At 36.7% G+C, this 14,587-nt stretch overlaps 1 protein-coding gene across 3 annotated transcripts in view; it reads right to left on the minus strand.

Annotated features, from left to right (window-relative positions):
• Window positions 1-14,587, minus strand: part of LOC106071376 (atrial natriuretic peptide receptor 1-like) — a 595,276-nt gene that overhangs the window by 417,812 nt on the left and 162,877 nt on the right. For all 3 annotated transcript variants that reach the window (XM_056027445.1, XM_056027444.1, XM_056027446.1), the window contains exons 3-4: window positions 1,160-1,416; window positions 728-906 (exon numbers count right to left, since the gene is read on the minus strand). In XM_056027445.1, coding sequence (XP_055883420.1) covers window positions 728-906; window positions 1,160-1,351 — 371 coding nt within the window. In that variant the 5' untranslated portion in view covers window positions 1,352-1,416. The remainder of the gene's footprint in view (window positions 1-727; window positions 907-1,159; window positions 1,417-14,587) is intronic.

A 14,587-nucleotide genomic window follows, 5' to 3' on the forward strand; every position in this document is an offset into this window, starting at 1 on the left:
ATCGCAATAGTTTTAAGCATTTACAATACATTGTTCCGGATGTTTGTATATATAGTGAGAGAAAAAGAGAACTTCAGATAAATCTAATACCGTTGATTAAATTTTTGGGATAGTCTTTTGAGACTGATTATCTCGACGGTCCCGGGTTCATACCCTGCTCACTACCATCCCCCGTCGTCCAGCGGGAGGTTTGGATCAGGATGTAAATTATGTTTAACTTTGAAGGAACATCGACGGGGCCGCCTCTGTGTAATCCTGTTTTGTATTTGTCTATTAACTCGATAGACACTCGGAAGAGATAATACTATATCTGTTGGATGGTACTCAATTTGTTATTCAAAACATATGACAAATAAAGGGAATTAAGTCTGTATGTTACGAATATCGAGGATGTAAGTGTGAGTTCTTGTTTTCTAGCGCTACTCTGTTCTAAATGAATCACGTCCTAGTTTCTGTTCGCATTCAATATCGGTCAGTTGAAGGGGAGAACTATGTGTAAATACGTATTTGTACACCCTACACTGCGCACACTCACACCCTTCACCCACACACACCCTCTATATACAGCCATGCACACGCCACACACGTACAAACCAAACATTTATATATATATATATACTACACACATACACATACACACAAGACACACAACATATACTTATATACACACATGCACACACATCACCCACGACACACACACAAATCGTATATTTTTTTGCTGACTTACTTGGCTTGCCTGACCAATGGAGCTACAGCGAAGGCACAGGTCGGACCTAGGAAAATGTGAGTTTTTTTGTTCACAAATAAGTTGATAGCCTCGTTCATAGAATGGCTGCTGGAACATTCGGAATTCCCGTATAAAATTGTGACGTTGTGACCATGCAGAGGCCCACCTGGAGCCTTCACCTGTCAATTAAACAAATGTTTTTCTAGAGAATGCTATGGAAAGACATCAGAGAAAAGATAGGCCTGTAATTAAAGGATATTCTATTTGTGTCATATAATGTCTTACTGGCAATCAAAGAAATGCAAATTTTGAAATTTGAGGATTAAAAACGGTAAATAACTTATTGAATATATAGTTGATAATAAAATATTTCAACTTTGATTTCACAACACTTCCGGTGTATTTAATTTTACCATCCAAGGCTTGACTTACTTTGTCAATGGCTATTTCTATGGCAGGGGCTATCTTTTGATGCGTGAACTGGTAATGTTTGGCGTGCGGGAGAAGGGCGGAGATCATGACCGGTTCCAGGACCTTGGCTGCTTTCGAGGTGGACACCATCACCAGGGCGACCAACGAAGGCAGCATGATGACAAGTCGCTTCAGCTTGTGAAAGGCAGTCATTTTTCAGCTGAAAGTGGCTTGCAGTGACAAACTTTCATTGCAGAGAAGGGTTGTTGGTCTTGTTTCTGAAATGGATAATGGGATACTAAATATTAAAACATGACATGATAGGGATGGAGAATCAGCTTCTAGAAGCATACATTTACACAAGGGACAACAATTTTCTTATCATAGACATTAACATAAATAACTGGAACTGGAACAACGACTATAAATGAGTGAATCATAAAGTATAACGGACATAAATGTTAGATTTAAGTATAAGTAACAGATGTATAAGTACAAGATAGATGTAAAATGTAATTATAAGTAACATAGATTCAATATGTAATCATAAGTAACAGAAATGTAAGATGCAATTATATGCAACATATATGTAAGATGTCCCCCTTGTGAGCGCTTTTCTTTCCTTAATTAGTCATGCGTGAGTCGTTTAGGCATGCGGCGGTCTTCCATTTCGCTGGGACTGCAGCAGGATTGGTGGACAAAGAAAACGCTCTACGGACACCCTCAAAGCTTCTATGTCTTCAACCTTGACCCAGCCACCTGGGATATAGAGGCACATGACGCGCTGTGAAAACTGGCGCACAAATTGCTGAGGACAAGAGAACAGCGCTAGCAGAAGAAAAGCGCTAGAGAAAAAAAAAGAAGCAAAGCCAATGACACTAGCTCCAGCTGGAATAACCTGCCCAGTGTGCAGCCGAACATTCCGGGCTCACATAGGTCTCACCAGCCACATGAGGAGGCACAAAATCCCAGTGCAAAAGCCTTCAGCCCCCTGGATGACAAAGTGGTCATCATCGAACCACGATGGACCAACTATTATTATAATTATGTAAGATATTAGTAAGATATAAGATCCCTGAGTGCAATAAACTTTTAAAAAATATCTAAATTTGGGATAATTGAAAATAAGTTGTTGTTTTTTTGTCCTAGTGTGCAAAAAAAAAAAAAAAGGTAATGACGAATAAAAGGCCAGAATGAAAATAATTTCAGAGTAATATTAAAATGTAAATATCGCTAAAAACTTAGTAACTGTTGTGTTGGGATAGAAAAATGGGAAACTTTTGAATTGAAAGGACGAGGCGCCTTCCAACCAAAATACAAGCGAGACAACAAACAGCAAACTGGTGAGACAAATAGTACTTGAAGAATACATTTGTATCTTTTTTTTTGAAACTTTGAAAATAAATTTGTGACAATTAAAACAAAAGGCTATGTATAAAATATATCAAGACTCTTTTTCACGTGTTCATTACGTCACAAAGTGTAAACAATAATCAGTTTCTAGGATACCTTGCTCACTCTATCTTTCTCCTTCTCTGTGTTACACTATTACACTTACTCTCTTACGTATTCTCTCTACTTACTTTACATTTTCGTTATCTCTTTGTTTCGGTCACTCCCTTTCTCCATATCTCCCACATTTTTTCCCACTATGTACTTTAATCTTTCTGTATTTCTCTTTTGAAGCCTCAGACGGCAGCCTAATATAAAGGGGACTAATTCAGCTTATGCCACTATTTCAGTCAAGTACTATTTCTTTTTCAAAGTAATTTATTACCAATTTTTAATTAACTAATACGTTAATTTTTTCTTGATTCCTGTGTCGTCAGGTAAAAGAAATAGCAGTGCAAAATTTCAGGTTGATCCGAGATTGCGTGTCGGAGAGATAACGTGTACAAACTTTTGGCCACACAGACAGACAGAGAGTTGATACTAGCTTTGTAAAAAAAAAGACTTCAAGATGTACTTATTACCTGTGTCGGATCTCTATGGTCACTCTAGTCGACTCGTATTTAGGTCAATGGGTAATTATATGTCACTTTATGTGATATAAAAGGTTTTTGTTAAATACATTCATTCTTGGTAGTTTGACAAACCAATTCTCTCGAGTCTTTCTTTAACCGTTCAGGTTTGTTACAATCAGCTAGGAAGTAAACAGTTGAAAATGAATGTGTAGTGCTGAACGATAAAACACTCAGAATCTTGGTTAAATCTCCCAGACTTTAAACCACTGAACATGGAAACTCTTCCCTTCACTTTTAAAATAAGTTGAAAATCAATTCATCTGACGTCATACCTAATGACAACGTAACACTCGGATGACAAGTGACATTCTAAATTTTCCCAACCAGGTCTCTGCGGCGCCCTACATATGCTGCTGCTTACATGGATAACATTTTCATTAAAAGCAACTAGTTCAACAGGCCATCGCATAACGTTGTCAACTCGCTGCAAATAACTTCTTTCTTGTTTCATTGTCACGCTTCTCGTAGCTATCAAGTTAATTTTCTAGCCATTAATATAATGTTACAGTGGTGGCAGAACTCGATAAGTGTTGATAGATTTAAAAAAAAAAAACTTTCACAAGTCATTACCCAGAGTTGTATAGACTCTATAATTAATGTAAACATTGACACAGTCTTGGCGCTCGCAACACTGCAATCATCAATTCTTATGTAGACAGAGATTTAATGGTGTCACACATTTTATCGTATGGTTATTTTAAAAGTGAGGGGTAAATTCAATGGCCTCCTTCAGTCGCTAAGAGAATATGAATCACCTCACAGAAATGAGCATTTGCTATGATTAGAGCGATGTCGCCGACACAGCCAGGGTGTTACACAGATCTGCAAGCTGTCTTATGGTTGCCGGCTCCAGTTTTTTCTTGAGGGTTGACTCCCGAAGACTTTCCCATGTTTGGTTATAGCTGTACTGAAGCGCAAGTTTGAGTTCTCCTTCTCCTTCTCCTTAGATAGCAAGCCTAGCAGAGTCGTAGTGAGGGAGAAAGGGGACACGATGCCCCGGGCGCTACCCTCAGGGAGGCGCCACACGTAGCCTATATTTCTTTGTGATTTTCATGGAAAATGGGGGGGGGGAGGGCGCCAATAATGTACCTTGACCCGGGCGCACGTTTTGCTCACTACGCCTCTGCAGCCGAGGCTAAGGAGTGCCTCCTGCCTGAAGCTTACTGGTTTAGGCGCCAGTCGCTCGCCTTTGCCCCTTTTTCTGTCAGTGATAACAGTTCCGCCGGACCCTATATATGAGGCACACGGGAAGGCCAGGATATGGACTGGTTGTCAGAGGCTATTTTGAGGCGTATGCCATTAGAAACATTGGAGCGCTTAATTCCAGTTTTCTACTATAACAACCTTCTATTACCTACTGGCTTAAACTAATAATTAATTTATAATTAATTCGTTGATAAATATTTATCTTATATATCTGAAACCAGTGTTAAAGACTTGTTAAGAGTGTGTATTGCCATTGACTGTACAGTAACAGCCTGTGTAACACTAAAGACTTGTAAAGAGTGTGTATTGACATTGACTGTACAGTAACAGCCTGTGTAACACTAAAGACTTGTAAAGAGTGTGTATTGACATTCACTGTACAGTAACAGCCAGTGTAAAACTAAAGACTTGTAAAGAGTGTATTGACATTGGCTGTACAGTAACAGCCTGTGTAACACTAAAGACTTGTAAAGAGTGTGTATTGCCATTGACTGTACAGTAACAGCCAGTGTAACACTAAAGACTTGTAAAGAGTGTGTATTGCAATTGGCTATACAGTAACAGCCTGTGTAACACTAAAGACTTGTAAAGAGTGTGTATTGACATTGGCTGTACAGTAACAGCCAGTGTAACACTAAAGACTTGTAAAGAGTGTGTATTGACATTGACTTACAGTAACATTGTCTTCCATTAGTTCTCCACGTTTACGTCTTGGTCACCTAACAAAGGGGGCTCGAGTTCCAATCCCGACTTGAGAAGAGCTGCGTTTACTGAGCGACTAAAGGCAACACTGAAACCTTCTTCCATATACCTCCCCCCCTCCCCCACACTGATTGGACCACAGCAAACTGAGCATGTTATAAACATAAACAAATGCGCGATATAAAAGAAAAAAATCTATTCTCACAATGAAGACAACCAAAAAATAAATTATTAAAGACATGCAGGTTTCTGAAGGTTCCATGAAGTTCTGACTTGGATAGAGGTATTGTAATAAAACACGTCTTCTGCAATACTCCACATTTTCATTTAGTATTAAATCCAACTTACTAAATTGTCCCCCATAAAATTGATGCCCGATGTAGTAAGAATTAAGATAAGAACAATAGAGGGACCTAATACAAGGATGAACTTAAACTTTAACGACACATGAATAGATGAAAAGATATTCTCACGAGACAAGCATCCTTATTAGTTATGTATCAACGAGTTGAGCCGCATTTAATAATAAGCGCTTATTTCCATAATCTATCTATAGGTCTCATTTTTAAATTCTAGAATTTACAACAACAAGGTTACAAAGACAGTTAGTGTGGAAACACAAACTCAAAATCGGCCCCCGAAGTGGTCCACCCAGGAAGGTAAAAAGACAGGTTTCAATATTTTCAGAAATAACATCAGAATGAGATTCTATCAAAGACAAATGACAGAAAAATGAAAGGAGAAAGAAAGTTGACAGATCCTGTGTGGTGCCCTAGCGGTCCAGCAGACCAAAGGATAGGTGTAACTGAATGTGTAGTTAGATGTGAACCTGGCCTAACTGATGTCTTGTATTATTATTATAGCTTTTATATAGCGCTACTTTCATGCTTATAGCATGCTCAGAGCGCTTTTTGGTCCAATCTCATTTGTGGACCAGTTGGAGTGGGTATCTAGGAGTTGGTTTTCCATGCTGCCTTTTGGTGCTCAGTAAACACAACTCTGCCTGAGTCGGGTGTTGAACCTCGAGCCCCCTTCTAGGTAGCCAAGCCAAGCCAAGTTCAAGCGCACTTGGCTTCTTGACCACGCTTCCCACATGGATATAAATATATATCTAATTGATCTAATTGTTTTGTAAAGGGTCAATCTCTTATTTAAATCCCCAAGATTGATTCATTTCCGTGAAAAAAAATTCCTTTAGTTAAGTGTTCTGTATCCCTATGTAATTTCGCAGTACACGCGATAATATGAAAAACTACTTATTAATTGTTGTTTTAAATTATGTCCAACTTATATGCACTCTAAATAGATGTATTCTCTTTTAAATAATATAAACATTTTTTTTTGTTTGTAAATATAATAGTTAGTATGACAGAACTTAGCAATACAAATGTAAAAAAAAAAAAAATAAATTTTGACATAAAATCTAAAAACATTTGCATAAATGTGTTTAACATATGGAACAATGTTATCTCCCCTACTAAAGAGCCTTCCGGGTTTGTTGCTATTAATAGTGAATGGTTGTAAAAGTGGTGTATTTTTATGAAAAAAACTGCTTGCATAAGTGATTTAAAAAATTAGACTTTTAGCTTTCAGAAAAGAAAAAAAGTAGCCGTTGCATCAGAACTTTGAATGGTCTAAAATATTATGATGTCGGATTTTCACTATCTTCTCTAGTTTACGAGATCTAAACGAGACGGACGGACGGACGGACAGATATTCCACACAAAACTAATAGCGTCGTTTCTCCTTTCGGGGGCCGATAAAAATTTGCAGACAGCTGAACATTCTACATGTATAAAGAGTTATTTCCTAGTACAGAAATAATATCTAGTAGGCCTAACATATAAAATTCAACAAAACTAAAAGCAGAAATGTTATGCATCACAATTCTAGAAATTCTAACAAGCATCATTAATAGCTATATGCAATAAGAGTGTATGTATGTAAATAAAAAGACGAAAGTCTGATCTAGTAGTTTATAAGTCTACAGTCCAGATCTTCATTGGCTAATGAGAGGGGGATTGCGACCGTTATTTTTTAGGCTTTGAGAGAAGCCTCAAGTAAAACTTAAGAAAAACACTGGCATTTACATTCACAAACAACTTTTAAAATATTAATATACTTAAACCAAAAATCAATGTGTGTGACTAAAAACTATAAAGTAGTAATTTGAAAAGAATGATCTCTACTAAAACAATTAATTGTAATAGAGGACACACAAGCAAAGCAGTATATTCGCACTATTAGAGTGACAGGAAATCCACTTTTAGGATTATACTTATCTCAAATCAGTTTAGATTTAATGGAATAGGTCAATGATAGATCCTTCCAAGTCATCCTTAAATAACTTCCCAGGAAGACGGTGTCAGGAGTATGTCAATATTCCCCAAGTCACAATTGACTTTTCTCTAAGCTGTTTTACATTATCTTCTTCCTGGATGGATCAACGACTTTAACTTCGTAGCAAGAAGTGGGTCCAGCGCTAAATGACCAAAAACGAACAAAACGGTTTGGGCGAGAATTCTTGTATTACAGATGTCCACAAACAAACAAAAATTTTTTTTTAATTAAATGTGCATTTATGATTAAATTCAACGAAAAGGCTTCGCATTCCGAATATATAATGGGATTAAACAGATTTACAATAATTGTTTGTACATTTTCTAAACAGATGATAAACTGCAAGACGAATTGTAAGATAAGCTTCCAGATAAAATGTAAGATACACTGTATAATGAATTAAAAGATTAACCATTTGATGATGTGTAAGATAAACTATAGACAAATTGTAAAAGCAGATGAAATGTAAGATGAACTGTAACACCAGTGGCGTAGCTAGGGTCGGGGGAGGAGGAGAATTTGAAAATCCCCCCTGGCCTCCACATGAGAGGGGCCCCCAAATGTGGGCTTTTTTAAATTAAAAATTAAATGTTATGCAAAATGCAGAGGCCCCCAAAAAGGTCAAGCCCCCCCTGGCCCCCAAACCATGGAAAATTCTTAGCTACGCCCCTGTGTAACACGAAATGTGAGATAAACTTAGCATGAGCTATAAGTTCAACTACACGTCAAACTTCGAGATGAACTGTCACCTAGAATGTGAGATTCCAAACTGAACTTTAAGAATCTACAATTTTAGTTCCTGGTTACGACATTAACTGTTTCGAATGGATATATGATTTTTTTAAAACACTTAAACACTTCTGTATGAAAAATTTGAAGCTGGATTTTTAGATTAACTGCATCTTTTTCTCGTATATACATATCAGTGAAAAGGTTATAATAAACAGGGTCTGATTTAGTGCACAGCAAGCAGGCATACTTACGACAGTTTGTCAATATTGCAAAGTTTATTTCCCTTTTTTTCTCTATAAAAATAAATCCAGATAGACAAATTGAGTTCATATATACTTTGTATAAATTGGTTTGTCCTATAAGAGCAAGCGCTTAGAAATTGTGTTCTACATTGAAGAAAAGTGCACAACTAAATTGTTATGGACTATTAGAACACTTCGCTAATCCTACTTTCATATTCTGTATACCGGAGACACTAAACAGCTCGCATTTTATGGATCAGCCTCCACATATGGAAATCTACGAGATTTCAATGTGATATTTGATCTATTATTCATCAGTGACATCTTCAGGTAGAAGTACACATCTTCAATGAAGCTTGCCTTAGTGAGTATTTTTCTTTTGTGATCCTATTAAAGCAAAGAGTTTAGAACCTAATATTTTAGTTGCTTCTCGAAATGGAAAAAGCTCGTTATTTGTTTTATTTTAACGGACTCCATAAGGACTTACACAAAACCTAAAAAAAACATACAGTTTATACTGTATATACGGCAATCTATAGCAATAGCAATATGCCCAATCACCAGACCGAAAAAGCATGCCCCAGAGAAAAAGAAATGTCCAGACGTTTCGTAATAGTCCATTCGAGCTTTCCAGAAAAAAACTTCAGTCATTCAAGGGGAGGCTGAAGATGGTTTGTAGTGGGTGGCCACCCCGAGAGAGCCGGCAATCATTTGGGATTCCTGACGAACAATTCTATTCCAGCCCTTGCCTGCCTCGTTTGAAGAAGTGTGACTTGCGTTACAAGACAATGTTGTTGTCAGGGGCGGCGATGAGAACGCTTATGTTTACCAAATGGGTCCAGATATTTCTTACATTTCTACCTTCTGCGGAAACAAAAAACAAACTTCAACGTAATAAAATCTAAAGTTTAGAATCTTTACATAAGTGTATTTTTGCATTTATGTTTTGTTGTTGTTTTTTTTTTTTTGTTTGCTTTGTTTGAAAGTAAGCTCTAGTGCTATTTGGAATTTTCCCACTAAAATTTCATCACAGTAATCTGAAAGGTCTGAAAAGGGTATATAACTACTTTTAAAAATCTGTTCTATGTTAGCTATTTAATGTTTTAAGATTCTGTTTAAAGTTTTTTAAGCAATGAGACACCGATAGTAAGAGACAAAGAAGAGAAAGCGATGATAAGAAATGTGGTGGCGATTTATAGAAGGAAATGAAAAAAAAGATGATGGACAAGATTTTTTAATGATAAAAAAAATAAATAAAAATAAAAATATAAATAAAGAAACAAACTCAATTACGCCATATTGAAAAATGTTGCAAATAAAATTATTAAAATATATTATGTTCTTAAAGCAAAGGAGATTGTGAATATGATCCGACAGTGCTCTCTAGAAGTGCACAGAAAGTATGATATGGTTATTTAAAAACATTGTTTTATCGATACTGCCGAATTCTGTAAACGGGATTCACTATAATCTAGCTATTTATAGATCTTTCTCTATTCAACGAAAATCTTCAATAAGTAAAACTGCATTTAATTTTTACTGAGTTAAGCAATTAGTAAGTTATGACAAACTGCCAAGCTATTCGATGGAAGAATACCTTGTTCTATCTTTTCTATTACATGTACTTACAGTAAGACAAAGTTGTATATCTGTCTAGTAAAGTCTAGTTCTATAGACCGGTACAAATATTCGCTGTTGATCTCATATTAAAAGTAACTTGTTTGCATCAAATTGATGATTGAAGAATAGAATTACATGTACTCAGATGGAGAGTCTTAGCGAGCTCTAGGTGATAATGAAGCAAATTCCCAAATGTGTGAAAGGCTTTACACGCACGCAACTGTAACTATGTGCAGTAAAAATATAGTGGTAAGGTATCGATGTACAGTGTAGAGGTCCAGTGTAGAGATAAGATATAAAGAAAAAGTATAAAGGTAAGGTATAGAGGTAGATTATAGAGCAGTATAGAAGTAAGGTATAGAGCAGTATTGAGGTAAGGTATAGAGGTAAGGAATAGAGGTAGAGTATAGAGCTACAGTATAGAAGTAAGGTATAGAGCAGTATAGAAGTAAGGTATAGAGCTACAGTATACATTTCTGGACCTCCAACACTTCCAACTTGATTTTCAACTCTGTCAATTTTCCACCCGACAATGCTTTACTTTTTAAATGGATCTATTGCATGTCTAGAGATCCAGTATTAATTGCAAATATGGATCAATGTGGATTTCGTTACTATTTGTGTTGAGATTGTGTACCAAGAATACTAGAATAGTTTTGTTGGTTTTGAGCTGCTCAAATCTGTCAAGAAATTCATCCTTCATTTTTTTTTATAACTGTGCTGAAGTAATTTTTGTCTAAAGTTGCACTGATGTTATCGCGAAACTGCTTTAGACATTCAAAATGAAATAATTGACGCTCTGATTATCTTCGGCAAAAAGAATTTTATTTTTTTCTTCAAAACAAACCAATTCTTATACCAAAACATAGGCTGGGTTTCCCTTTCCTTGCAGTTTTAGATTTCAGCCCATTTCGTTTAAGTTTAAGTGGTAGAGTGCTTTTGACAAGATGCTGTTAATAATCTTTATTACCAAATTCATGACCTCATCTATTTCGGTTGGAATCGTTAAGGCACAAAGCGCTTCTTGGTGCATTATTCAGTGAAACGTAAGAATTTCTTGGTTTATTTTGCTCTGACGAATCGTTGTTGGCCCTATTTTCCTGTCATACTTCTGGCTCTACCAGTTGCTATTGGAATGATTTTATCTAAATCGATCTTATTGTCTTCAAGGTATTTTCGCTTAGCTTTCGCTCTATCGTCCCCTCTAGTTTGTCATGAGAGCGGTAGCAATCCTAGAAGTTCTTCTTTTGGACTTTAAGAAGACATATATCTGACAAAATGGGCAACTTGTGCCGTGTCTTAATGTCGCAAGAATAATCTATAGCAAGTGATAAGGCAGAAGAAAATTGAATACCTTCCACCTTCAGCGGATAGTGGCTAATGTTTGATTTTTTTTTCAAGATTTCTCTTGTTTTTGAAATCACGAAACAGTTTTTTAGATGCACTTAGGAAGCAGTCTTTGACATACTCATCATCTGTAGACAGTATGCCTTTTTTGTGCAATTTCTAGTGGTACGCAAAGTTTACCAGAATAGCATTACTTGTAGATTGTTTCTACCTTCCAGGAGATCATTCACTTCTAACTCATTTACTTGAAACAACAAACTATACGTCACAGTCAAAGCATGTGGTTTAGATGCCAATTCGTCTTGCGTCAAAACGAATTAAAACCATCTGATGACGGCGTCATTCAAGAGCTTCCGACGGACTGACAGCAGTGACAACGCGTGCAATGGGGGAGGAATGTGGTGAAAAGATTCAGAACTATTTTTTTTTTAAATGTTTCGATAAAATAAATAATATTTGCTTATGGAACTAAAGAGCCGCAGCTTCACATCCAAAGAGCCGCATGTGGCTCGCGAGCCGCAGGTTGCCGATCCCGGCCCTGAACCACTGTTTACTACACTACTAGTGAAAACAATACAGATATACATATAGAAATATAACTTAGCAACTTGGCACGGATAATGTCGACTTTGAAAGGAATGTTTTCATGTTGAGGAAGGCTTGGCGAACGTGACGAAATAATGACCTATAATCTCCAAATTACCATAAGTGGTGATTAGCTCACCAGGATAGCGATACGAATGCAAAACTGTAAAAAAAAAAAAGGACAAAATGGATTCTTCTTTAAGGCACACGAGGTCATCTTCAAACTTTGAAACTCTTAGCTTTTCATTTAAATTTTGTGTCATTCTGTATCCTTCCTATTTTGTTTTCAATAGTTTGTTTTTAATCATTAAATGATTACACCATTTTAATGTTGGAGGCGCGGTGGCTGAGCAGTAAAGCGCTTGGCTTCCGAACCGAGGGTCCCGGGTTTGAATCCTGGTGAAGACTGGCATTTTTTTTTATTTCTGGATCTTTTAGCGCCTCTGACATTAGTTGTGGAAAAGTAAAGACGGTTGGTCGTTGTGCTGGCCACATGACACCCTCGTTAACCGTAGGCCTCAGAAACAGATTATCTTTACATCATCTGCCCTATAGACCACAAGGTGTGAAAGAGGAATATATTATTTATTTATTTTAATGTTGCACTTTATTAGCTGGACTCATTCCAGGCGCTGGACGTGTCAGACTCCTGCCAGGTGTTGGACTTATCCGACACTGTTAGAAGACTCATTAGGAGTATTTTATAGAGAACTGGAGTTTATCATCGTTTCATAGCCATAGTTGACAACTCTTGAAGCTAGCCTCCTATGCTTCAAGAAACACTAGAACCTGCAAGTTGCACACATCCATACGTGGACATTTCAATTTTAAATTCATAGGGACCAGTTCACAAGATAAGCCTTGAGAGATGTTGGAAGTGAAGCAGCCTGAACGAAAAAGCCAATGAGACCTTAACCCATTTTTTTTTTACTTATGTACAGTGCGTGACCGTTCTATGAAAAAAAAAAAAGAAGCTGTGTATCAAACCACTACCCCGAGGGCCACGTCCACTAATTAAGTACAACAAGGATGAAATATTTTCGAGATCATAGATGACCAGACTGGACTCTTTCAGACTGGACCATTAATCTCCTCTGTCTGTCTGCCTGTTTGATTTTTTTTCTACGATACTTGTTGTATATGTATAAAGTACTGATAGTATTATTTTTATCTTTTAATGTATGTAGTATCTTAAAGGGTAGATTAGACTTGGAGATGAAGTAAGAAGATACCGAATGAAGAAAGTAGTTGGCTGTATCTAGGGGAGTAAAGTCTATGTTTCATTCGCTACTGTAGACAAACCTTATCACTAGACCTATTTTTTCCCTTTTTTTCTCTGTCATCTCTGACTATCATCGGTCGATATTTGTAAAGTATCTTGTCTCATTTTAGGGGTCAAAGAAAGGGGGATAGCTGTTAGTTCTGAGTGGTCTGTCTGTCCGTCCGTCCGTCCGTCGATTACGTCTAGAACTTTAAAACTAGAAAAGCAATTGAAACTTCTTTGAACTCTTGTTCAATCTTTTCATTGGGTAGCTAGAGAACTAGATCTTGATCCTTATCATGCATCGTTCTTGAAAGGACTATCGCACAATTTAAAGTGTAGAACTATTATATTATAAATACTATTTAACCTTGGAGTGTTCTTTCTGCTAGGTTAATATTGCTTTTTTTTTTTTTTTTTGCGTCGGGTAGGTTTTTAATGTTTGCAATATGTTGTTGACAGTCGTTGACTAGTAACATCAACTTAAACCGCTGTCTGCGTATTAGATTTTAACTTGAAATTACTTAAACAAATTCTTTGTGATCAATACTATCTATAACTTTTACTACTATATAAACAAATTTAAATGAAACATATGTAGTAGACATTAGTATTATTTTTAAAATATTTGAACAAATTCAAACTCACTACAAAACAAAAACGCGTCTTTTCACTCTGGCATTCTGGAGTTGTCTTGCAAACACAAGACATATTACGACAGTGACGCTTGCCTTGCATCATTGATCATCCGCCACCAACAAGATTCTAACGGTTACCATAGAAACACACACTCACTCCATAAACAATACGAATCTATATCTCTTTTATGGCCTTTGCTGTTCATAGAATACTAAGTGTATGGTCGTTGTGTTCTAAAGTCAACTGTTATTTCTCCTTAGCATCTCATTTCACTAATAGTTTGTTTTTTTTTTACTTTTATAGAGTGCTTCGTTTTTAAACTATTAAAGTAATGGGAGAATACCGGACTAAAGATGACGCTAAAGTTGGCGGATACTTCCGACTGCTTAAAGATAAAACAAGTATATTCTAGCTAGAAAATGTTATCAGGAGAGAGAATGCTAAAAGTAGGGAACTTTTAAATCTCAGGGAAACGTTTTCTACAGAAGCTCATCTATGACCTCCTTCAGTCTTGCAACGACTGTGTGGATTATCTCAAAGAAATGGAATGAACATTTGGGCTTTAGCAATGGTTCTAACGATGTCCCCATCCCCCCACATATCCTTTCCACTCAGCTGATGTGCCCAAATGAACGGTAGGTGGCAATTGCTCACCGGATCCTGATCTTTCCTCAGGGTTATCGCTCGAAGCCTTTCCCTGTGTTAGAGAGTAACTTCGTGGTATTAGAGGTTCTCATCCATCTCCTTGGTG

The sequence above is a fragment of the Biomphalaria glabrata genome, chromosome 4, assembly GCF_947242115.1.
Source record: "Biomphalaria glabrata chromosome 4, xgBioGlab47.1, whole genome shotgun sequence".
In the NCBI taxonomy this organism is placed as follows: domain Eukaryota; kingdom Metazoa; phylum Mollusca; class Gastropoda; family Planorbidae; genus Biomphalaria; species Biomphalaria glabrata.